Source organism: Taudactylus pleione, unplaced genomic scaffold (assembly GCF_031769625.1).
Source record: "Taudactylus pleione unplaced genomic scaffold, aTauple2 ptg000479l, whole genome shotgun sequence".
NCBI classification, from domain to species: domain Eukaryota; kingdom Metazoa; phylum Chordata; class Amphibia; order Anura; family Myobatrachidae; genus Taudactylus; species Taudactylus pleione.
This window is the reverse complement of record NW_028284881.1, coordinates 14,397,284-14,423,907: the sequence shown is the minus strand read 5'-3', so window position 1 is coordinate 14,423,907 and position 26,624 is coordinate 14,397,284. Positions and strand designations below refer to the sequence as shown.

The 26,624-nt window shown below is 46.6% G+C and overlaps 1 protein-coding gene across 2 annotated transcripts in view; it reads right to left on the bottom strand.

Moving 5' to 3' along the window:
• The window catches only part of SUDS3 (SIN3A corepressor complex component SDS3), a 92,577-nt gene extending 71,082 nt beyond the window's left edge, over positions 1-21,495 (bottom strand). For both annotated transcript variants that reach the window (XM_088449248.1, XM_088449249.1), the window contains exons 1-3: positions 20,789-21,495; positions 11,506-11,575; positions 1,782-1,837 (exon numbers count right to left, since the gene is read on the bottom strand). In XM_088449248.1, coding sequence (XP_088305374.1) covers positions 1,782-1,837; positions 11,506-11,575; positions 20,789-20,906 — 244 coding nt within the window. In that variant the 5' untranslated portion in view covers positions 20,907-21,495. The remainder of the gene's footprint in view (positions 1-1,781; positions 1,838-11,505; positions 11,576-20,788) is intronic.
• Positions 21,496-26,624: the final 5,129 nt, after the last annotated feature.

Here is a 26,624-nt window from a genome sequence, read left to right as displayed (position 1 = left end):
GGCACCTTTAAGGGGCCTATCCATTAACAGATCTTTCTGAAAGACAAAAGACTAAAGATTTATCTTTTGAAATTCCTGGGGCTGCGGTGACAGATATCTGTTATGTACATGACAGATTTTTGCAAACGACGAACGATATTGCATGACATCATTCTGGGAGTGGATTTTTTTTTTTTATGTTTCTATTCATTTTCATTAAAATATCGTTTGTTGTTTACAGCGACAGATATTTCTAATATCTGTCAGCGATAAACGATAATTGACCAACATGTTGGAGAGCCAAAAGACCCAATTTGTTGGCCACAGGAGTGCACATTTTTATTGTTCAGAGCCTATCCATTAGCAGATAAATTGAACGCCTGAATGATAAATTGTTAATCGTTCAAAGTTATCTGCTAATGGATAGGCCCCTTTACAAAGAGGGACACAAGAAACTTTCAGTAATGAAAAAAAAAAAAAAGGTTTTTCTTTTACTATTATTGCATTTAGCTCTAGGCGCCAACATATGCATCTCATAGTAGGGATGGGACATCAAAGGAAAACTTAAGGAATAAGTTGCTATAGATACACATTACATAGTGTTAGGCGCAACTAACCATAGAAAATGAGGTTTGTGTCCCTTAAGTATACACTCTTAGAATAAAGGCATGGGGGTATAGTTACGAAGCAGGGGCTTCCTTCTCTGCAGGTTTGATATAAAAATTTAAAGTGGCACTAACATTAAGTGCAAAGCCTGCTGTGTTGCCACCCGCCGCTCGGTTGCCACCCACAGCTAATGCGAGTGGCCAGGAAGATGGTCGCGATGGTCAAGACCATCGCGACCATCGGGCTTTGCGACGAGACCCTTGTGGTAGGGTCTTGTGGCCGCAAGCCCCAGAGAGCTTTCTGCTCAAACAGAGCCGAAAGCTCTCCCACTGACATCACTTGTGATGTCAGTGGGGCCGCCCCCAAACGGTAGGCGTTGTCATGGGAACGCCTCCGTCTGGGCAGCCACCCCCCGTCCCGCCCACCAAAGGGGGCGTGCTGTCACTCAACATCAACAGCACGCCCCCTTTGGTGCGAAACCCGGAGCGATGGATTGCCTGTAGCTATCCGGGTCTCGCGCATGAGCACGACGGAGCCGGCTCTGCCTTGCGTATGCGCTCTGGGCCACCATCGACCCGGTTGCGAGCGCTCAGCGCTTGCGACCGGGTCTGAATCAGGCCCACTGGCCCAGATTTATCAACAAGTTATCACTCATTAATCTTAAATGGTGCTCAAACCAATCAGCTCCTGTCACGTGTTTGAAAAATGACAGTTAGGAGCAGATTAGTTGGAGCACTATTTAAGATTAATAATGAGTGATAACAAGAATATCACTTGTTGATAAATCTGGGCTATTATTCTTTTGAACCAGACTTTGCCATCCCCATAAAAATATCAGGGACATGTTACACCCAGCAGTCTGCCTCCTCAATTTATCGATCGGGAAAATTTAAAGAATAACATGGTATTGTGCAGGTTAAAACATAATGAGAAGACAACTTGCTGCATTCTCAGAAGGATTTCGATATATTAGGCATTAGTTTTCATATCAGTGTATTGCAGAGATTTTCTAGAGACCTTGCTTAGAATAGTGACAAATAATTGTTCCAGGCACCGAAATTAAATTTAAACTCCAAAAAGACAACTACAAATTAAATAACTATATTTTGCTTTGGGTGTATTAAGAGATGAAACCATACAATACTAGTTGCCCTTGACGCAGTCATGCTGAACCTAGGGCCACAAAGATGTCTTACCTTCTTGGAGTTGCTGCAGTTGTCTCTTGAGAGAGGCCAGTTTGTCTTGGTACATCCTAATAAGTTAAACAAATATACACTTTAATTCACTATCATAAAGTAACAATAGGATTGAGCAGTTTATGGGGGTATTAGTATCTATAGTTTTATATATGTTTAAAGCTTTGTCCATATTTGATGAGTATAGAGTATGTATGTATCTGTCAGATACAGAGGTAGCAAAACCCTGCACCATAACCAAACAAGTTACACAAATCACATAATATATTTAAATGTTTTGAATGAGGATTTTTTTAAACACTAATGTATTTATCCTAACTGCTATTGCACAACAGATTAATGTGTATTATAGATAACTATATATGCAAATACATTTGGCTGAGCTAAATGACTAAATGCAACACTTTCTTATTTATCTATAATATTTATTGTTCCTGGTTTTTAAGATTGTATCTTAAATGAAGTATACAGTATTTGAATGAATACACCACCCAGTCCACCCTTGTATTAGTCATCTCAGGTTTGGGTTTTCAGGTAATTATTTTAGACTAGTGCACCCAACCTTTATTATTCTTTTTTTCTTCTTATATAACAGGTGTAGGCACTCCACCTGTTGTGGAACTACACATCCCAGTATGCCTTGCCCCAGTTGTAGTATACCTTAACAGCAAAACATGCTGGGAAGTGTAGTTCCACATCAGCTGGAGTGCTACAGGTTGCCTACCCGTTATACAATATGCACTGTTTTTATGGCAAAATGTATGCAGGCCTTTAAAATTGGCAGCTGGTGATTCGCCTGCACATGCCAATCACTGACATGAGGATTTATTTCTCCGATGTTCTTTACAGAACGGCTAGAACCCATTCATATGTTGATATGTATAACTAATAGCATTTCTGTGTGACTGATGTGAGGACTTTGGTTCGGTCAAGTTAAATTTGGTCTTGCTTGAGACATTCTGTTGAAGATTATGGGGTCCATTTACAAAGCTGTTAGGAGATAAAGTGAATGGTGATAAGGTACCAGCCAAACAGCTTCTAACTGCCATGTCACAGGCAGTGTTTGAAAAATGACAGTTAGGAGCTGATTGGCTGGTACCTTATCACCGTTCATGTTATCTCTTAACACAGCTTAGCAAATAGAACACTTAATCTGTTTAGGATTGCTGTTTATTGCATGATGCAAATTCAAATAGAAATGTACTATTGGATAAAATTAAATTATAGAATTTATTTGCCAGCCATGATTGAGTGCAATCTCAATCCAGAGGCAAAAAATCATGACTTTTCGTGATCAAACTTCAGGTTGGCATGAGGTTTGACGGTTAGTTTTATTTTTCCATACAGAAAGTTAGATATTTATGCCTATAAGCTCCATTTCGGTTTCATCTGCACACAGAACATTCTTCCTATAGCTATCTGATAAATGTAGAGTGAACAAACAAATTGCTGGAATTATTTTGGAGAGCAATTTATCCTACTTGGAACTCTGTCATGTGCCCCACTCTCGTTCTAGGTTTCCACAGGATGAATTCTTGCAGACCAGATTTGAAACCTTTACCATAATGCAAATAGCTCCTGAAGATGAGCCATTTTTGTTTAATAACACTGGAAGCACAACCTGCCTGATTGAACATTTGGCAGCCATAGTGTTTAAAAACAGTTTTGTAAATGTTTTCTGATCACTTTCATTGTGATGCAAAGAACAGAACTTAATGGGGACAACCAGATTGGGTTACCTTTTATTGTCAACCCACTGATTGCAACACCTGGCTTAATATACCCACTCAAACACAGGTTGACTAACCAAGCGGTTCAATTTCATTTTTCACAAACAAAAAAAACAAACAAACATTGGACTAATGTGTTAACTACATTCATTAAAAGGCACCTTTTTGTTATTTAATTGTATCACCATTACTAGCATATGAAGATAAGGTTACATTTTAAATCGCATAAATCCATGAGTTTAGCAAAGTTTAAAGGGCTCACTTTATTTCATTATCAAGGGGCAGATTTAATTAAGCGTGATGTTTTTACTGGAACCTTGCACAACCTGTGCAGATTTCTGGCCATTATGTTAAGGAGATCTTGCTTGTTTTGCTCATAGATCTATGGGGTGCAAGCTAATACCAACGAAGTCCCTCAACGTATTAGTCCACAGTTTCAGGGGAACATTGCGACTTATTACATAACAGATCAAGTTTTTATCACTTTAGTTTCAGTGGCAAATAATTACAAAAAAATAGTGTAAATGTTAAAAGGATCAATTCAATTAGGAAGGAAAAGGGCAATTTGCCGTTTCAACAGCGTAGAAACACCGGCAACGGCTGCTGAACTTGACCCCCTCACAGCGCAATCTCGCCCTGGATTCGTGGAATTTTGTACACAACCCTAAGGGGCATATACCCACACTGTCGCGTCTAACTGAACTGACGTCAAAATGTTCTGAATTTTTTTTTTTTTTTTTTTTTTAGACAAAACAGCAGTCAAACTAAAGTGAAATTTGCACATTATGCAACAAAATACCTAATAATTGACTGAAATTGCTTCCTTAGAGTGCTCTTCCACTTTACCCAGATCCATAATGGATAATATCCTGCTCATTTTCATTCATTGTCTCAGCTGTGCCCTTTTAGCACTAGACTGCAGGCTCTTGTACAAGCAGTGCATTCTCTACCCTTTATTTTTAGGTTTCCATTTATTTGGACTACCTTGTATGTCTTAGTTTTGTGTGTACCCTATAATCCCCATTGTGTGGAGCTGTGGCTCCTTAAAAATTAATAACAGCAATAATAACACATCTGTCTATTGCCCTATATGAAAGGTCAAAGTTTAGAAGAAAACAGGAGTTATGGTACACTTACCATTGATAACTATTTATTCAAGGTCCATAGGGTCCACAGGGATACCATGGGGTAATGTGGTTGCAGAGATCCAGGCACCAAACTTCAACTCCCAGGATGCCTCTGGTCCTCACCCATATATACCCCGCCCCAGCTACAGGTCTTCAGTTTTGTAAACAAGCCTCAAGGCAGGAGAAGAAAAGAGGAGAAGGAAGATCAATCGTACACCAGAAGTACTGTCACACAAGACAAGGGAATCCGTGACCGAAAGAGAAAATACCCAATGCAGCCAGGTGCGTCAGGGTGGGTGCCCTGTGGACCTCGAAGAAAGAGAGTTAGCAATGAAGTTAGTCTACCATAACTCGTATTTTCTTCTTCTTCAGGGTCCATAGGGATCTCCAGGGATACCATGGGGATGCTCTAAAGCAGTTCCCCTAGGGTGGGTGACGCTCCTGAGCAGCAAGGAGAACTCTTTGCCCAAAGGAAACATCCTGAGAGGCAAGAGTATAAAAGGCGTAAAACCGAAGGAAAAAAATGTGGACAGAAGACAACGTGGCTGCCTTGCACAATTGTTCAGCAGAGGCACCACAACTAAATGCCCACGATGGCCCTACAGACCGAGTAGAATGTCCAGTCACCGTGTTTGGGGACAGGGAGTTCAGCCTGTGTGTACACCTGAGAGATAGTCATACGTAACCATCTAGCCAAGGTCCGCTTGTTAGCTGGCCATCCTCGTTTGTAAAAACCATATTATACAAAAAGAGAATCCAATTTTCTAATAGAGTTTGTACGCTCCACATATATATGGAGAGCACGAAATACATCCAGGGAGGCTTCACCTACAGAGGTCTGGAGCCTGTAAAGCTAGAACTACAATTTCTTCATTTACATGAAAACGGGACCCTACCTTAGGATGGTAACAATCCCTTGTACGAAGAACAGCTTTATCCTGGTGAAAAATCAGAAATAAGGAGCGACAAGAGAGCACTGACAAATCAGAGACTCTGCGTGCAGAAGAGATAATGGAGGAGAAAAACTTTATTCGCTGTCTACCATTTCAAGTCTACAGAGTCCAGGGGTTCAAATGGGGGAGCTTGTAGCCCCTTAAGAACCAAAAGACAGATCCCACAGTGTTACCGGTGGAACAAAAAAAGGCTGAACTCGCAGAACCAGACTGACAATGCAGAAACCTGCACTCTCAAAGTGGCCAGGCGGAGACCAATGTCTAAACCAGACTGGAGAAAACTCAGTACCCGGGAAACCCTAAACAGCTTAGGATCATACTTCCTGTGGGAATACCATTGACCAAAAGCATGCCAAACCCTGTAACAGTTGCGAGCAGAGGAAGGCTTTCGTGCCCTAAGCATTGTTTGAATCACAGAGCTAGGGAAACCTTTGGCTCTTAAAATGGAAGATTTAAAGAGCCACGCCGACAAAGCCAGACGAGGCAAGTCCAGATGCCTTTACAGATCCTGCCATAGAGGAAGAGGATATGGACTGTCTATGGATAGATTCTGTATGTCGGTGAACCAAAGACGTCTGGGCCAAGTCAGAGCCACTAGTATTACTGTTCCGCCTTTCTGCTTGAATTTCCTGAGGACTCTTGGGAGGATGGAAATTGTAGGAAAATGATATACCAGCGTGAAGTTCCATCTTACAGCCAGTGCGTCAACAAATGCTGCTGATGGGTCTCTGGACCTGTACCTAGGAACCTTGTGGTTGTGACGTGATGCCATGAGGTCTATGTCTGGTAGAACCCTTTGTTTACCAAGAGCTGAAACACTCCTGGGTGGAGAGACCACTCTTCGGCGAGTATGTCCTGATGACTTAAAAAGTCTGCTTCCCAATTGAAGACTCCTAGTATGAATATTGCCGAGATGGCCGGAAAATGACGTTCTGCCCAAATCAGAACCCTTGTCACTTCCTTCATGGCTGCATGACTTCACGTGCCTCCCTGAAGACTGAGATAGGCTACTGTAGTCGCATTGTCGGACTGGATCTGGACCGGCCTGCCGTGGAGCAAGTTCTGTGCCATGATAAGTGCTTTGTATACTGCTCGCAGCTCCACAATGTTTATTGGCAGATGACTTTCCTGATTTGTTCATCTTTCCTGAAAGGTGTGATAACCTGTTACTGCCCCTCATCTGCGAAGACTGGCATCCGTGGTAAAAAGCACCCAGTTTGGAACCCAGAATGGGTGCCCTTTGTCTAGATGATCCTTTTTCATCCACCACAGGAGGGAGAGATAAACTTCTGGAGCGAGAAGGATCCTCTGGGAACTTATTATCTAACTGTCCATTCCACCTGGAGAGAATCAATGTTTGCAGAGGCCTGGAATGAAACTAAGCATACCCCACCATGTCGAAAGTGGATACCATTGACCCTAGGACCTGCATCGCTCCCTTTGTACCAGAAAATCCGGGAAGTGCTAACAGAGGTACCATCTGCTGTGTTGGAGAAAGAGGATTTCTTCCAATTGATGATCCAGCCGTGCTTTTGTAGGCAGGCTATGGTCATTTGAAGATGGTGTTGTAAAACAACTGGAGTTTGTACCAATATCAAAAGATCATCCAGATATGGTAGTATTCTGATTCCCTGATGCCTGAGAAAGGCTGCCATGACTGCCATTATCTTGTTGTTGTAGGACAGCAAACCATAGAAATTGTTGGTGGGATGGTGCAATAGGAACATGTAGATACGCATCCACGTCCAGGGAAACCATAATATCTCCAGGCTCCATTGGCAAAATAATTGACCGGAGAGTTTCCATACGGAACTTGGATACATGGATAAACCTGTTGAAGGTGTTTAGATTTAGAATAGGGCGATGAGACCCATTTGGTTTCTGAAGCAAAAATAGATTGGAATAATAATCTCTTCCTTGTTGCAACACCAGCCGGGATTATTACCCCTGCCTGCAGCAGGGAGTGAATGGCCTCCTGAAGGGCCAAGGCCTTGACCGCACCTGATGGAGGATCTGTGCAAAAAAACTTCAGGGGAGGATGCCTTCACAAAGTGAGGACATACCCCTGAGAGACCACTTCTCGGACCCAGGCATCTGTTTGATGCCAGTAATCCAAAAATTGAAGAAGTCGGCCTCCCACCCCACCCTGGGATCCCCCAGGAGGAGGCCCACCCCATGAGGCAGAGGGTTTGTTGTCTGGCTTAGAAGCTGGACGTCTGGCCGACCCAGACCTCTTAGTTTGTCGCCTGGATTTCCTGCGAAGGAGGAAGACTGTTCCTTTGCTCGTCCCCGTGGACGAAAGGACCGAAAAGAAAACTGCCTAGATTTTATTGTATCTGTAGATGGCAGACCTGCAGACTTTGAAGCCACCAGAGTAGCTATTATCTTATCCAAAGAACCCTGCACACAACTACTGAAGCTTCTGATGCTTTAGAAGCTAAAATTCCAGCATCTACTGCAGTTCCTCCCAAATAGGAGGCCGCTTCAAGTATGTGGGAGATATACATCATCTGTTCTCTTATAGCATCTGGCAGAAAGTCTTCCAATGCCCCCATCCATTCTTTAACAGCTTTAGCTACCCAGCCTCCAGCCATAGCTGGACGAGTAACAGCTCCTGATGATAAAAATATTCCCTTAAGACATGTTTCAATTTTCCTATCCTTAAGATGAAATGCTGACGGAATAGGCAAAGTAGCATTTCTGACCAAGTGCGTCACGTGAGCTTCCACAGTAGGAGGTACCTGCCACTTAGTACATTCAGAAGCTGGAAAAGGATACAACAATATTAATCTTTTATTCACATAAAACCGTTTATCCGGGTTACCCCATGCCTCTTCCATAAGCTCAGTGAACTGCTCCGATTTAGGAATCTCCGTTTTGGACACCTTTCGGTGTTTAAACACTGGAGCCTTTTTACTAGGGGCTGGTTCATCGTCCTGAATATCTAGGGTTGATTTAACCACCCTCACCAAAGGAGGAACATCCACTGTGGACGGCTGGCCCTCCTCTCCCGAGCTAGACCCTGAAGAACCCTGCCCATCATCTGATTCCTCTGATGATGCGTCTGAATCCATATGCTGAGCAGACTGATAGAGATAACTTGCATTTAGGCGCCTTAGTAATTAACGGTCTGCTTTCAACAGTCGACTGTACCATACTCTGACTAGAATGGCCATAAACATGCCTCCAGGAAGGATGTATAGGAGGTGCAAACATGGCATGCTGTGGACACTCCATACAAGAAAGTAGAATGGGAGTAGCCATACGATCCACAAACTGCTTCATTACCTGAAACAAGGACAACACCCAAGATGGCTTTTGTTCAGAGGCAGGTAAACTGGACTGGTGAGGTGGCTCTTTATGACAGACAACACACAAACCATCCTTTATAATATCCTGGAGGGTACAAACTGGCCAGACAGGATTTACATGAAACCAGCACAGGGGCCTCCACCTCCTGTTTCCCTTTACCTTTTGACATGTTCAAAACTAAAGACAACAAATGTAATTCTATGTGCCAGCCATCACAACTACTAGTAAATGTGAAGTACCAAGAAAACACCCCCACTCCAAAAGGGATGGAGAAAAAAAACCAGTGATAGTTATAATTGACAGTCAAATAAAATATCAATACAGCAGCTAGCAGTCACATGAAGTTGCCAAAAGAATAAGTGAAAAGGGGTAGCCTAGATGGGCCAGGTGGTTCTTATCTGACGTAAAATTCTATGTTTCTATATACACTGCATATGTAATATAGTTGCAATAGACTCTGAATCAACTACCCAAACACGAGTAATGGTAAGATATAGAGCAGTATATACCTGATCCGAGGGAGAGGTATACAGGGAGACTGACCCAAACCCTCCCGAGACCAACAGCTACAGCAGCGCACCGATAGTGGACTGTGAGCATTTCATATACACGAGGAGGGTAGGCGGAGCGACCCAGACGCACAAAAACCTTTAATGGATCTGCGTCTGGGTCGGGGGAGCAGCTGCCGGGGCAGCGCCTACGTCCCAAAATCTGCATCAACCGACCTGGTATGCTGGCCTCGGGGCAGCAAAAGCGTCTGCTGACGATCCCCAGCGTCAGACGATGAGGCCCTGGCGGTCTAGTGAGGACGCGGACGCTCCAGGTCCTGACTGCATGCGTCTCCAGCGCCAGAAGAACTGCCGGGCGCGATTCCTCGTAAGCGAGGAATCGCCTTACCTGACCTCTCCGTCATCTGGTTGCAGTCTCGCTGCTAGCAAGTTCAGCCGTGACCCGCCGAAATCACCAACCCCGTTACTGGTGTTGCGGCCCGGCAGAGGTAGACGGAGTCACAGTACATGCGTCTTAATTCAGACAAAATAAAACATTAAAATAAAGCTTAGGACTGCCTGAGCAGTCCCCTGTTACAAAGGTGTGCCTGAATCCTGCCACACCAAACGAACAACTGAAGGCCTATGGCTGGGGGCGGGGTATATATGGAGGCATCCTGGGAGCTGAAATATTTAACTATTTGGTGCCTGGATTTCTCCAACCACATTAAACCATTTTTTCTTCTTCAGGGTCCATAGGGATCCAAAGGGATACCATGGGATAATCAATAGATCAAAGGAGTCCCATAATAAAAATGTGAAGACCACTGTAAACTTGTAACCTCTGAAAGTACATGACTTGTGTCAATGATATATACATTCCCCTTAACTGACGTGGTCATATGGGATGCGAACGCAGCCAAGCTGTGCTTCAACTGATAAGGTGCGACCGCACTACCACGCTGTGTTTCTTGAAGAGGAAATTTGTTCTACACATGTGCAGAACGGATCTCCTCTGACTCCCTGAACTCTCCTGTGTAGCTGGCAATCTTCAATTACGTGGTTAAGGACCCTATATGCATGATTTATTTTCTCCTATGAATCAGTATATCCAAATAATGTAATATGTCTATGTGCAAAAAGTAGAGAGTTTTACAGAGTTAATGACCTCTTTCTGCTATGTTCCAGTTAGTTGCAATGTTTGGAAGACATTAATAGCAATACATGGGTTGTAAAACAGATTAAGGTAGAAAAAAAAGTTTAGAATAAATAGTACAGGAAATTAGTGTTTGTAGGACCAGTCTGCTACTGAGGAACAGTCCCAAGACTGCAGATTACAAGAGTATGAGAGTGTAGTTCTCCAGTTCCTGTATTGTATTACTTTTTTCTGCATTTGTGTTTCTGTATATAAATATATTATTCTATTTAACAAATATTGTTCCTGTCCGTTCATTAAATCCCATTTAAAAATGTAGTCTGTGTGTTCTAAAAAAAAAATTCATGCCAGGGTTTTTTTTATGCTACAGGCAGGAAATTGGTTTACAGTAAGTAGGTAGTAATTGCATTTTGGGATATGTCTGGTAGTATCAAAAGGACTTTTTAGGAGTATCAGCTCTTGAACTAAGTATTAATGGTGGATGTAAATAGTTTTTAATAGTGAGGGGTTTATTTATAAAGTGTCGGGTTGTAAAACCCAACACTTCTGTTTGTGTTTATGCCCTATATTTTAAAGGGCAGTGCTTATACTAGCAAGACGCAGCTGGTAAAATGGTAAAAGCACTGCCCTTTTAAATAGCGGGCATCAACATGAACAGACGTGTCAGGTTTTACAACATGAAAATTTGTAAATAAACCCCTGTGAGAGATTTATTGGTAGTTTTTTAGTCGTCAGACCAGGTGGTTTTGCTTAGATTAACCCTTTTGAACGCAGGTGAGTCTTCTTGTGACAGATCCAATGAGAAGGGCTACCACCATAGTAATATTAGGGACAGGATTTACTAAAGTTATTAAAGGTAAAAGTGTCTAATGTGTACCTCACACCATATAGAAGTGCACTGCAACAAAATTAAATAAATTTCAGAAAACTGCTCTCTATTTAAATTCCATTCACGTACTGTTCTTTCATTTCCACATAGTCCACATTGTCATGCTTCGCCAGGTCAGTTTCACTGGCATCTTCAGTGTCTTCAGAAAGAAAAATATGGTAGTTATTATGCAACTGTATAAAAATAAATAATTAACTCAAATACAGAACATTAACAGGCACAGTGGTTACACAGAGCTACCAAAGTTAATAATCTAAACAGAAGTATAGTAGTTCGTGAAATCCAGAATCTGGAATTTAATAAGTTGATTGGAACTCCAGGAATCTGCATTAGCTCAAATTAACAGAGAAGGGAACTGTGCACATTTTTAATTCACAAACTCAATTGAGACAGTGATTGTGAAATGATTACTCTTATAGTGACTAGAAATGGATGAATCTCAAGTGCTGCGAGCTGTAGCCATTAAGGGATCCCACAAGTAGAGCCCCCATATTTAATGTTTGTGTAAAAGAACAGTCCACTACATAAAGCGGGTTGGTGTACCTAGTTAATGATTCATATCAACAGAGCATCAGTGTACACGCTGAGCCAAAAAAAAAAAAAAAATTGGGTCCCAAGGAACCCTCACTTTATAAAATTTGGGGTCCTGATCTTTTCTGGGTCTTCTCATACCATTTAAAATGGGGCACATCAGTAGCAGATTGACTTACAGAACAGAAATCAGTATAGCTTCCAAAATCACTTTAGTTTCAGAAAACACTGTAGAACAGAGGGTGATTCAGCTGCGGACGGATAACAAGAGATATGGTAAGAACTTACCTTTGTTATCTCTGTTTCTACGAAGTCCATAGTGTCCACAGGGTTGACCTTGGGGTATAGCTGGATCTGGATCCACGGGCACCACGAAGTTAAAGCTTTGCTGCTCCCAGGATGCACTTGGGTCCGTCCTCCTCTATACCCCGCCCCCGGCCACAGGCACCTCAGTTGGTAAGCAGCTAAGGCCGGAGGAGGAGACTAAACAGAGAGAAGGAAGACTGGAACACACAAGAAACCATACTCACAGAAATGGGAGACGGAAAACCGGTGACCAGCCACACAGCCCATTGGAAGCCAGGTGCGTCAGGGCGGGCGCCCTGTGGACCCTATGGACTTCGTAGAAACAGAGATAACAAAGGTAAGTTCTTACCATATCTCTTGCTTTCTACTTCAGGGTCCATAGGGGGTCCCACAGGGTTGACCTTGGGGATGTCCCAAAGCAGTTCAACTAAGGGCGGGGACGCTCCTGTGCTGAAAGGAGTACCCGGCGCCCAAAGGATGCATCCGGAGAGGCAAAGGTGTCAAACGCATAAAACCTCAAAAACGTCTGAATTGAAGACCAAGTAGCCGCCTTACACAGCTGAACAGCGGAGGCGCCACGTCTAGCAGCCCAAGAGGGACCCACAGAACGAGTGGAATGAGCCTTAACAGAGGCTGGCACAGGTAAACCCTCCTGTGCATAAGCCTCACAAATAACTGAACGAAGCCAACGGGCTAACGTTTGCTTGTTGGCAGGCCAACCCCTCTTGTGAAAACCGAAGAGGACAAACAAAGAATCCGACTTCCTAACCGAAGCAGTCCGGTCCACGTAGATTATAAGTGCCCGGACTACATCTAAGGAAACCTCACCAGCGGAAAGATCAGGTGACTGAAAAGCTGGCACAACAAGTTCCTGATTAATGTGGAACTTAAGAGACCACTTTGGGCAAAAACTCAGGACGAGTGCGGAGCACCGCCCTGTCCTGGTGAAAAATCAGAAAAGGGGGGCGACAGGAAAGCGCCCCCAATTCTGAAACCCTCCTGGCAGAAGCAATTGCCAGGAGAAAAATGGTCTTAAACGTCAGCCACTTGAGCTCCACCGACTCAAGCGGCTCAAAAGGAGGACCCTGCAAGACTCGCAGTACCACCGCCAAGTCCCACGGAGCCACGAAGGGAGGCTGGATCCTGAGAACACCTTGGAAAAAGGTGTGAACGTCTGGCAGTGTAGCAATCCGTCGCTGAAACCACACGGACAAAGCAGACACATGAACCTTCAGAGAGGCCAGGCGTAAGCCGAGGTCCAAACCAGATTGAAGAAACTCCAAGATTCTGGAAACCCGGAACACCTGTGGATCATAGTTTCTGGATTCACACCACTGAAAATAAGTGCGCCACACCCTGTGGTAAATCCGGGTGGAAGCAGGCTTGCGTGCCCCAAGCATGGTACCAATGACCGAACTGGAGAAACCCCTAGACCTCAAGACGGCTGTCTCAAGAGCCACGCCGTCAAAGACAGCCGACCCAGATCCGGGTAAAGGCAGGGCCCTTGAGACAACAGGTCCAGACGCTGAGGAAGAAGGTACGGAGCGTCGAGTACGGAGTACCAAGGACGTCTGGGCCACGCCGGAGCCACCAGCACGAGCGTGCCGCCGTCCTGCTTGAATTTCCGCAGAACCCGAGGAAGCAGGGATATCGGAGGAAACAGATACGCCAGGTGAAACGTCCATTTCACCGACAGAGCGTCTACCAGACAGGCGCCTGCGTCTCTTGTCCTTGACCCGTAAACGGGCAACTTGTGATTGTGACGGGAGGCCATCAAGTCCAGCTCCGGCAGCCCCCACCTGTCCACGAGTAGCTGAAACACCTCTGGGTGAAGCGACCATTCCCCGGGATGCACGTCGTGACAGCTGAGGAAGTCCGCCTCCCAATTGAGGACTCCGGGAATGAAGACTGCCGAGATCGCTGGAATATGACACTCCGCCCAAGCAAGAATGCGAGACACCTCCGACATTGCTGCCCGACTGCGAGTTCCCCCTTGGTGGTTGATGTACGCCACCATGGTGGCGTTGTCGGACTGCACCTGAACCGCCCTTCCGTGAAGAGTGGGGCCAGACGACTGCAGGGCCCTGTACACAGCCCGCAGTTCCAGGATGTTGATGGGGAGAAGTGCTTCTTCCGCGGACCAACGACCCTGAAGCGATAATGAGCCGGTCACTGCCCCCCAACCCCGGAGACTGGCATCCGTCGTGAGCAGGACCCAGTCCGGGATCCAAAAGGGGCGCCCCTCGACCAGATGCGCCGTCTGAAGCGACCAAGCCAAAGACTGCCGAACCTCCGGGGACAACACCAGCATCTGAGAGCGGATCCGGTGAAGTAACCCGTTCCATTCCGATAGAATCAGCCCCTGCAGGGGCCGGGAATGGAACTGGGCAAATTCCACCATGTCGAATGTCGACACCATGGACCCCAGAACTCTCATAGCTGAATGGACCGACAGGCGGCAACTGCTCAGGCAACTGTGTATCCGCAGCTGCAGGGAGGAGACCTTCTCCGGAGTCAGGAAAATCCGTTGCTGACGAGAATCCAGCAGGGCTCCCAAATGAACCATCTGCTGTGATGGAATCAGGGAGGACTTCTTCCAGTTTATCAACCACCCGTGTGCTTGAAGACAAGCAATGGTCAGGTGGAGATGTCGAAGAAGCACCTCCGGGGAGCTCGCCAGCAGCAGAAGATCGTCCAGGTACGGCAACAGACGTAGACCCTGACCCCGAAGGTGGGCAGCCATAACTGCCATCACCTTGGTGAACACCCTCGGAGCCGTGGAAAGGCCGAAAGGCAACGCCCGAAATTGGTAGTGATGGTTCAGGATAGCAAACCTCAGATACCGCTGATGTGCCGGTGCTATGGGCACATGGAGATAGGCGTCCTGGATATCGAGGGAGACCATATAATCCCCGGGTTCCATCGCCAGAATGATGGAACTTAACGTTTCCATCCTGAACCTGGGAACTCTGAGGTATCTGTTCAGCGACTTCAAATTCAGGATAGGGCGATGAGAACCATTGGGTTTCTGTACCAGAAACAGAGTAGAATAGTACCCCGTCCCGCGCTGAGACTGCGGAACGGGAACAATGACCCCTGCTTGTAGCAAGGATTCTATAGCTACCTGAATCTGACCAGCTTTGGTCTTGTCCAGAGAAGGACTCGTACAGAAAAACTGGTGGGGCGGCCTGAACCGAAAAGACAGGGCGTACCTCTGAGAGACTACTTCTCGAACCCAGGCATCCGTGGTGGTATTGTGCCAACACTGGGCGAATTGGAGAAGTCGGCCTCCCACTCTGGGGTCCCCCAGAGAGAGGCCCGTCCCATCAGGCAGCAGGCTTATCCTCCTGCTTGGAAGAAGGGCTCCGAGCACTCCATGCTTGCTTCTTGGGCTTGGGTGCAGCCTTGGTCGCCGAATGTCTCGGGAAGGACTGGCCCTTGGCCTTACCCTGAACCCGAAAGGACCGAAAGGCAGAGCTCCTCACTTTAGCCGGCGCAGAGGCCGAAGGGAGGAAAGCCGACTTGGACTTAGCCAAAGTATCCACTATTTTGTCCAAATCCGGACCAAATAGTAAATCACCATTAAAAGGCAAGGCCTCCAGACCCTTTTTTGAATCTGCATCAGCCCTCCAGGACCTCAGCCACAGGGAGCGTCGAGCAGACACCGCTGCAGCCGACACCCTAGAAGTGAGCAGGCTGGCATCCAAAGACGTTTCCCCAATATAGGAAGCTGCATCCCGCATCTGTCCCACTAACGCTCTATGGATATCCGGAGCCTCATCAGGAAAGGTATCCTCCAAGGCATTGGCCCATGCCTCAATGGCTTTAGCCACCCAGGAGATAGCCATGGACGGTCGGGCCACCGCCCCGGAAAGAGAATAAAAGGACTTTAAACAAGTCTCCACCTTCCTGTCCGTGGGATCCTTCAAAGAGGAGATAGACGGCAATGGCAGCGTCGCGCTTTTGATCAAGCGGGTACAGTGGGAATCCACCGCCGGCGGAGTCACCCATTTCCTGCAATGAGCTTCAGGAAAAGGATAGTTCGCCGCCAACCTCTTCTGTGGATGGAACCTCTTACTGGGTGATTGCCAGGCCACCGCCATATGATCCGATAATTGATCAGACAGGGGGAACACAGTTGAAGTCACCTTGGCCTTTTTAAAATTAGGAAACTTCGACCTAGGAGCCGGCGCATCATCCTCAACATGTAGGATAGCCCGCACCGCCCTAACTAAGGCTGGAACATTAATGGAGGACTTAGCTTCCACCTCCTGCCCCATGGCATCAGAGTCAGAGTCCTCATGGATTTCTCCATCATCTGAGGACACTTCCGAGTCCGACAACTGCGCAGCTAGTGAACTCACAACCAGACGTTTAGACGCCCTTGGTGGCACATCTCCTTGCAACATGGACTGAAACGCCGAGGATGAAGCCGCCAGACTCTGTACGGAGCTGGAGAGAACATCCACCCAAGGCGGAGGAGCCGTCGGAGCAAGACTCTGCAAAGGCACTACAGACTGACGCGTCCCTGGGGAAGACTGCACATACACAGGCAGTCCCGAGTAAGGACCCACAGTCTGGGCCCCGGGGGGAGACCGCAACAGTTGTGGAACACCCGGGGATTGGGGGATGGTTGCCTGCGGCAACGCCCTAGAAGGGACCGCTGATGGGACCGATAACCGGTCCGCAATAGAGGCCAGCACCTGTGAAAACATCGCCCAAGGAGGGTCCTGTGATACAGGGGGGTTGGAGGGGCCCGGTACCAGCTGGCACCGCCCGCACAGACCATCCTGAGATAAGTCCTCCCCATCAACTCCAGCAGCACAGCGTCTGCAGGAAAATAGCACAGGAGCCACAGAGCGCTCAGTCTCCTCATCAGACATGATACCGTAACTCACAAGAAATACGTATCACCAGAGGAATTACGGCTTTAACACCCGCGCACTCACCAGTATGCGACACAACAGCCCAGATATGGTACTGTGTAGCACACAACAGTATGTGACTGACCCCACAAATACGTGTTTTATATGAGTGAGGGTCTCAGAAAACGCCCTTCCCCCACACACCTGCCGGGCCGTAGGAGAAGGAAAGGGATAGTTATAAGCTGACAGCAAGGAGAATAAGTCACAGACAGGCAGCACTAGCAATAGTCACATACAATGCAGAAAAGTTAGTACTCACTGCACCTTCCGCTACAATCAACCGCCCAGATTCAGTGTCTGGGAGGGCTATAGCGCTGTGTACACTGTCCTTTAGCAGGGGAGAGGTACACAGGGGGACCGGTCCACTTGATACCGCCTGGGAGTCTGCGATGTGCCAGTAAAGATGGCCGCCAGAGACCTCAGAGGAGGAGTGGCCGTAAGATAAGAACAGCTCAGCGACGCCAGACTGCTTGTTGAAAGGCGCGCTGAGCTGAGGGGAGGAGCCGCTAGACAGGGAAGGCTGCCTCCCCTGGCTAGCAATTAACTCCCGGGTTGCCGGTCCCGCTACCAGCCTGTTACCCTGGTGGTCTAGCGGACACGCGGGGTATTCCTCAATTGAGGGGGAGCCCGCCGCAGCCGCTAGCGCCTCCGGTCTGTCCCCAGAGACCGGAGGCTTGTGACTGCATAAAAAGTATCCGCGAGCCGCCGCACGCGGCGACCCGCGGCTTACCTGATCCCCGTCGCGTCCGGCAGCAGTCAAGGTAGTCCCCAGAGCCCAGCTAGTACAGGCTCTGGGGTCCCGCCGCGATCCCCAGAGCTGTACTGGCGTCGCGGCGCCAGCGGGGAGAAAGAGCGGCAGCGTGGACGTCCTAAAGGACAGTCTAATGCTGCCGCTCTAAAAGTGTAAAAAAAGTAGAAAAAAAAAAAAAATGTCTCTTTTAAAATAAAGCTTAGAGGCTGCTCCTGCAGCCCCACTGCGACAGGGTGACCCGACTCCGGCCGGGCACCAACTAAAACTGAGGTGCCTGTGGCCGGGGGCGGGGTATAGAGGAGGACGGACCCAAGTGCATCCTGGGAGCAGCAAAGCTTTAACTGCGTGGTGCCCGTGGATCCAGATCCAGCTATACCCCAAGGTCAACCCTGTGGACCCCCTATGGACCCTGAAGTAGAAATTATATCGTGCAATAGCTGTAATATGGTGATATAGCAGGAAGCGTCACGCCTCCTGCATACAGTACTGATCCGAGCTGCGTTCAAGGTCGCAGCATTGGATCATCTGCGATCCCTTCGGCCGGCTGAGTGAAAATGTTGTCACGCAAGCCAGCTATTGCAGGTGAGTAAAAAAGGCCAGGAGATCTCCATCAGCCTGAAATACAATTAAATCAGCGTGGATGTGACCTTACCTTAAAAATTACTTGTCTTTTTGAAAAGCAAGATCTATATAATAAGCGAGAAAGGGTGTGTGTGCGTCTGTCTGTCCTTATGCATGGCCAGGGTTTTGTACCTAGCTCCATCAAATTTGGCAAGGTGGTGTGGTTTGACCAGGATTAGGTTTTTACATAGGAGATTCAGGCCTCACTAGTCCCCCCCCCCCCTTCCCCCCAAACGGTCAACCACTGAGTCTGTTGCCAGACATCGTGCGGGAACGCAGACCTGTACTGCACATGTGCAGCATGGCCAGGTGCATACACAGACTCCCGGTAAATGGGAATCTGCGTGATCCCTTTCACTGTGTCCGCCACTGAATAACTCTGCAGAAAACATTGAAGACCATGTTGTCTAGTAGTGCTGCCATCAGGGGAGGGAACGCCAGGACTGGAGTCGTGTTCCCTGACAGAAGGGAGTCCACCCGCAGTGACACTGTGTGGCAGTGATCAATCTCCCCTGCTGTTTGTAATCTCCATATGCTAAACTTTGCCAGGAACAAAGATTGTGGATTGATTATGCTGTCTGTCACAGTCTGAATGTATAGAGTACAGAGCTGCTCATGAGCCTGCCAGGCACTCTAAGACCCCTGGGGCGGCTGCTGTAAGATGAGACAGTGAGTGAAATGCTAATAATGCACACTGTTTAACATCAAAGTTTATCATGCAAACACAGAGGGCTGACTAACTCCGTATTTCATGTATGCAGCTGTTGGAAAAGTGATATAACAGCACATTGGAAGAGATGAGAGACCGTGTGTGTACATATGAAGCCAGCCCCTCAGCCCCAGAACCTGTGTAATTTAAGAGTGTCCCAGTTTTATAGGATTGTATGACAGTGTGTGTGTCCAAACCTAGTAAAAAACCTAATCCTAGTCAAAATACACCAGCATGCCAAATTTGGTGGAGCTAGGTACAAAACTCTGGCTGTGCATAAAGGACAATCAGACAGAGACACACTCTCTCACTTATTATATAGATATTACTTTACACTATATTCACATCCACACAATTGATTTCATTAGCTATATTTCAGGAACACAGTCAAGGAAATAGCATGGCACGAAGAATCATGGTTTCAAACACTCCATGAGAAAGTGATTGTTGTGTCCTAAGGGACCCATTTATCATTGTATATTTGATGTTTAATCCCCAAATGCGATGCATTCCGGATATTAGCCCTGCAAATGCAGTTTTCCACTGTAGCCTATGGGAATAATTAGCCGGCGGAGGGTTACTCCGGAACCCTCCCCAGCAATGGCGGCCGTGCATGTGCAGCCAGCATGACTGTCCCTGCATGAGCCGGATGATAGATCTGGGCATTATGATCGCATATTGCAATGCGATCATGGGTCATTTAAATTAAATAAAGGAACAGCTCCCAAATGGGGTTTTCACTTTAGAGAGGAGGTGCAAAACCCCGATACTGAGGATGACAATGGTCTCCTCTGGGCAGGACATGTCTGGTGCCGTCACTCTGCTCTGTAAAATAACAGATCACAAGGCGTTCCTTTATGAATGTGAGATCTGTTTGGTAATGCTGTAACAAGGGTAGGCAGCCCGTGGTACACCAGCTGCTGTGGAACTACACTTCCCAGCATTCCATTGCATCGTTTTAGCAAGCCCTAACAGCAACACTGGTATGGCATGCTGGGACGTGTAGTGCCTCAGCAGCTGGGATGCCAAAGGTTGCCTACCCCTGGTTCAACAGCTCCTGGGGTCTATTTCCATTCTGAGCTAGTGGTCTGAGGGAGGTTCCCCTCCTTTGGATCCTGAGTTGGGGAGGGTCAGAGACTGGGGATTTAAAACCTATTTCCCCTTTTACCTGGGGCTCTTCACTTAAGGCTCCTAATCCTACATGTCACGAATTAAAGTATATTGAACAATTTTAGGCAACGTCTTACCCAACCTCAGGACTCACCAGGTATAGCATAGGACCGGCTGCCCCCACATCCCCATCCCACACCGTTACCTGACGCATAGCTCACACAGTACCGGATAGAGGAGGCGCTGCTGCAGCCTGGTCCTATTGTACAACAGCGTGTACCGCTACCAGCAGCTACATGGGGGGAGAAAGCATTACGGGCACCTGGCGCCCACTCATACACAGGATGGGGCACTGCCACTAGGACGGACACACACATAGCCACTGGAGCCGCCTCTCACCCTCATCGGACTCCCGGCCGCGGAAGCTGCGGTCATCTTCCTCATCCACACTTTCCAGCTCTTCCTCCTCGTAGTAGTCCGTAGCTGCCGCCGGCGACATAACACCGACGGAGGTCATGCTGCTATATCCACTGTATTCTGCCGCACACCCAGGGGCAGCGGCCACTCCGCCCACCGAGTGCGGCCACAGCCGCTCAGCAGCACCGGCGGGACGGCTCCGGGACACTTTCACGCGCTGGGACCGGGTCAGACGCGGCTACAACAACCGCCGCACAGCAACGGGGTCCTCCGGCTGCCCGCTGTCTTCCTGGGTCTTTCTCGCCGGCTGCCCTGCGCACTGCCGGGAAACACACGTACCATGCACTAACGTCACGTCAGAGCACGCGGCGAGGCACAGGGCAAATATACACTCACATGATATCCCGAGGGCAGCAGCATATATATTGTATATTAATAAGCGGTCTGTAGTATTAACGCTGAACTAGCGCAATAATGGTAATACAGGCAGTACTAAGGGCAGCCTCTCGTAGGGCCTCTCAGTGGGCCAGGGTGGGAGCGCGTTCCGTCCTCTTTATTTACTATGTCAAATTCAAAGTACTTGCAAGTAGCGGTGGAGGGTTCTTTAGGCTATACTCCGTGTATTATACCATAACAACAGCCCGACTCAGTGCGGGGCTATTGGTTGTGCTGGGAGAAGCGTTTCAGCCGGTGCTCCAACATAATCATTGGATGGGAGGCTACTATCCCCACTAGGGGGCATATTTATCAAATAAATTAGCGGCATATCCCCCATGACAGCCTTGATATATGCACATTTTAACCATTCTCAGAATGTATCTAGGGAGGACAGCAGCAGTAGATCTCGGATATGCAGGGGTATACTTACTAAACTAAAGTGCGGGTTTTAGAAGTGGAGATGTTGCCCATAGCAACCAATCAGATTCTACTTTACATTTATCTAGCATCATCTAGAGCAAGGGTACTGGTGGCCATCTATCTGCTGTGGAACTACATATCCCAGCATGACCTACCACAGTTTTAGCATTCCCTAATAGTAAAACTGTGGCAGTGCATGCTGGGATGTGTAGTTCCACTGCAGCTGGAGGGCCGAAGTTTGAAACCACTGATCTAGAAGATAATGGCTAGAATCTGATTGGTTGCTATGAGCTTTTAAAAATCTGCACTATAGTAAATCCACCCCTGGCAGTCTCCCATTTTTAATGCAATATCAGCTCCATAGAAACAGTAGGGCCACTGTATTGTCAGATTTACCAAGCTGGCCCCTGTGTAGCTAAAGCCATCTTCGGGTAACATTAGTCCATAGTAGCCTGTGGACTACTTCAACACTTACAGTATATACTCGAGTATAAGCCGTTTTTTTCAGCACATTTTTTGCGCTGAAAAAGCACCCCCTCGGCTTATACTCGAGTCATGGCCGCATGGTACGCAGCTGAGTATCATAACATGCAGGCCGCGTATTAGGAATACTGGGGGCACTACCAGGGGGGATTACTTCTGGGTGCACTACCAGGGGGGGTTTACTTGTGGGGGCACTACCAGGGGGGGATTACTTCTGGGGGCACTACCAGGGAGAATTACTTCTGGGGGCACTACCAGGGGGGATTACTACTGGGGGCACTACCAGGGGGGGATTACTATTGGGGGCACTACCAGGGGGGGATTACTACTGGGGACACTACCAGGGGGAGTTACTTCTGGGGACACTACTGGGGGCGCTACCAGCTGCTGCATTTCCCACCCTAGGCTTATACTCGAGTCAATAAGTTTTCCCAGTTTTTTGGGGTAAAATTAGGTACCTCGGCTTATATTCGGGTCGACTTATACTCGAGTATATACGGTATATTTTTTGGGGGGGATGGGCATGCGTGTTTTTCCACGCTAAGTCCCGTTTATAGACTCAGGGCTGGATTCAATTAGCCGCGAAAAGCGCAATGTTTTCGCCTCATTTGCCTGTTTTGAAGCAAAGTTTTGGCGTAATTTCACAATGCGCATCCCCACTTTTCGCCCTATTCAATTGCAAAACAGGAGAAAACGCATATGAGCGAACAGCGAAACTAGCGAAAAAACATCTTTTTTGGGGGGAAATCAGTCTGTACCCCCTAAAAAGCATAACTGACATGGGTAATCAATATAGAAGTGTATTAATAACCTAAATAAAAGTAGGGTACTTAAATTGAGTCAAAGGGCTGTTATATGCATATTTGTGGAAAAACGATGGAAAGCAATTTCTTTTGGGAAAAATAATTGCTGTAGATAAATTGGGGGTACATTAAAATGGGTACTAGTATATTTTTGTGTCTATAAAGGGCAGATTTAAACATTTTAAAAAATACACCTGCTGCAGCCTCCTGCAATCTTAAAACCAGCTGTCCGATCCATATAGCCCCCCTAAATACCTGTCCCAGTACTTTAGACCCATTTTCCAATACTTTTTTTTGCCTAATTAGTCATTAAAGGTGGGAGGGGTGTCCAAAGGGTTCTGAACCAAGTCCCCACATTTTGACCCCAAAATATGGATTTTGCACATCTTTTCTCCTGCCTTTGGATGGAGAAACTTTTTCGCCTGCTTTTTCCTATGGAGTTTTCGCCAAGACAAAAACATAATGGAATCGAATAGGGCGATACTTAGGAAACAGGCGAAAACTTTTACCCGAATGCGGCCTTTTGCCTCTAATTAGATATGGGCCTTAGTCGGACACAGATGTACAAGTGTGACATATCTGCGAATTAAACGCATTTTTGACAAAAAAAGACCTGACACTAGCAGAGTTGCACAGGACCTGCGCTACATGGTGTATTGAGGCTAGATAACAAAGACACATCTCTACATCACGTCCCCCTAATACAAGCCCTACACTGGTTCCCTTTCAGAACCCAATTCAAGCTTCCTACATTCACTTACAAATCCCTTACCCAATCCTCTTCTATTTTCCTCTCTAACATTATCTCCCTTCACACTTACGTCTGCCCACTTTGCTTTACAAATGCACGCTGCCTCTCCTGCCAACTGATTACTTCCTTCCACTCCTGCCTCCAAGATTTTGCCCGTGCTGCTCCCTACCTCTGGAACACCCTCCCTTTCCCTATCAGACTTTCCTCAACTCTACAAAACTTCAAACAGGCTCTCAAGACCCACTTCTTCATTAAAGCCTTCCAGCTCTCATGTTAGCCCACTGACCCTTGCTCCTTGCTCACTGTCTCCCCCATCTCTGTCACTCCTAAAATGAAACAAACAAGATGTGCTTTATCTGCAGACTTTCAGATTTAATTTGAGGGTAATTACATCCAAATCAGGTGAACGGTTTAGGAATTACAACGGTTTCTATATGTGCCTCCCACTTTTTAAGGGGCCAAAAGTAATGGGACTATCAACTCAAAAGCTATTTCATGGACAGGTGTGGGCTATTCCCTCGTTATTTCATTATCAATTAAGCAGGTAAAAGGTCTGGAGTTGATTCTAGGTGTGACATTTGCATTTGGAATCAGTTGCTGTCGACTCTCAATATGAGATCCAAAGAGCTGTCACTATCAGTGAAGCAAGCCATCATTAGGCTGAAAAATCAAAACAAACCCATCAGAGAGATAGCAAAAACATTAGGTGTGGCCAAATCAACTGTTTGGAACATTCTTAAAAAGAAAGAACGCACCGGAGAGCTCAGCAACACCAAAAGACCCGGAAGACCACGGAAAACAACTGTGGTGGATGACAGAAGAATTATTTCCCTGGTGAAGAAAAACCCCTTCACAACAGTTGGCCAAATCAAGAACACTCTCCAGGAGGTAGGTGTATATGTGTCAAAGTCAACAATCAAGAGAAGACTTCACAAGAGTGAATATAGAGAGTTCACCACAAGATGTAAACCATTGGTGTGCCTCAAAAACAGGAAGACCAGATTAGAGTTTGCCAAACAACATCTAAAAAAGCCATTACAGTTCTGGAACAACAGCCTATGGAGAGATGAGATAAAGATCAACTTGTATCAGAGTGATGGGAAGGGAAGAGTATGGAGAAGGAAAGGAACTGCTCATGATCCAAAACATACCACCTCATCAGTGAAGCATGTTGGTGGTAGAGTCATGGCGTGGGCATGTATGGCTGCCAATGGAACTGGTTCCCTTGTATTTATTGATGATGTGACTGCTGACAAAAGCAGCAGAATGAATTCTGAAGTGTTTCGGGCAATATTATATGCTCATATTCAGTCAAATGCTTCAGAACTCATTGGATGGCGCTTCATAGTGCAGATGGACAATGACCCGAAGCATACTGCAAAAGCATCCAAAGAGGTTTTTAAGGCTAAAAAGTGGAATGTTATGCAATGGCCAAGTCAATCCCCTGACCTGAATCCGATTGAGCATGCATTTCACTTGATGAAGACAAAACTGAAGGGAAAATGCCCCAAGAACAAGCAGGAACTGAAGACATTTGCAGTAGAGGCCTGGCAGAGCATCACCAGGGATGAAACCCAGCATCTGGTGATGTCTATGCGTTCCAGACTTCAGGCTGTAATTACCTGCAAAGGATTTGCAACAAAGTATTAAAAAGTGAAAGTTAGATTTAGTAATGTTTAGTTTGTCCCATTACTTTTGGCCCCTTAAAAAGTGGGAGGCACATATAGAAACCTTTGTAATTCCTACACCATTCACCTGATTTGGATGTAATTACCCTCAAATTAAATCTGAAAGTCTGCAGTTAAAGCACATTGTGATTGTTTTATTTCAAAGCCATTGTGGTGGTAAATAGAGGCCAAAATATGAAAATTCTGTCACTGTCCCAATATTTATGCACCTGACTGTATATATGAAGCCAGCCCCTCAGCCCCAGAACCTGTGTAATTTAAGAGTGTCCCAGTTTTATAGGATTGTATGACAGTGTGTGTGTCCCTGGCAAAGTTCAAACCTAGTCAAAAACCTAATCCTGGTCAAACTACACCACCATGCCAAATTTGGTGGAGCTAGGTACAAAACTCTGGCTGTGCATAAAGGACAGAAAGATACAAACTCTCTCACTTATTGTATAGATATTACTTTACACTATATTCACATCCACACAATTGATTTCATTAGCTATATTTCAGGAACACAATCAAGGAAATAGCATGGCACGAAGAATTATGGTTTCAAACACTCCATGAGAAAGTGATTGTTGTGTCCTAAGGGACCCATTTATCATTGTATATTTGAGGTTTAAATCCGGAATGCGATGCATTCCAGATATTGGCCCCCGCAGCCAACGCCATCTGAAAATGCAGTTAGCCGCTGTAGCCTATGGGCATAATTAGCCGGCAGAGGGTTACTCCGGAACCCTCCCCGGCAATGGCGGCCGTGCATGTGCAGGCAGCGTGACTGCGCATGCGCAGCAGCCCTGGCAGCTCTCCGGATAAATCACAGGGAAGTGCTCCTTTTTGAGCCCATGTCCCTGCATGAGCCGGATTATGGATCTGGGCGCTATGACGGCATATTGTAATGCGATCATGGGTCGTTTAAAGGAACAGCTCCTAAATGGGGTTTTCACTTTAGAGAGGAGGTGCAAAACCCCCTGATACTGTGGATGACAATGGTCTCCTCTGGGCAGGACATGTCTGGTGCCGTCGCTCTGCTCTATAACAGATCACACTGTGCGCTATGTGACTCATGAAATAAATATAGCATAGAGAATACTTAAGTGTGAAAATATGTACTGATCACTTGGTTAATCCTGGGTTTTCAGGTACTAAACTTCATAACTTGAGACTATATATGGAAAGAAAACTACAGCCTGCTTCATTTTTCTTATCATATGCTATTATTCCATAGAGCAGCAATTCTCCCCAAT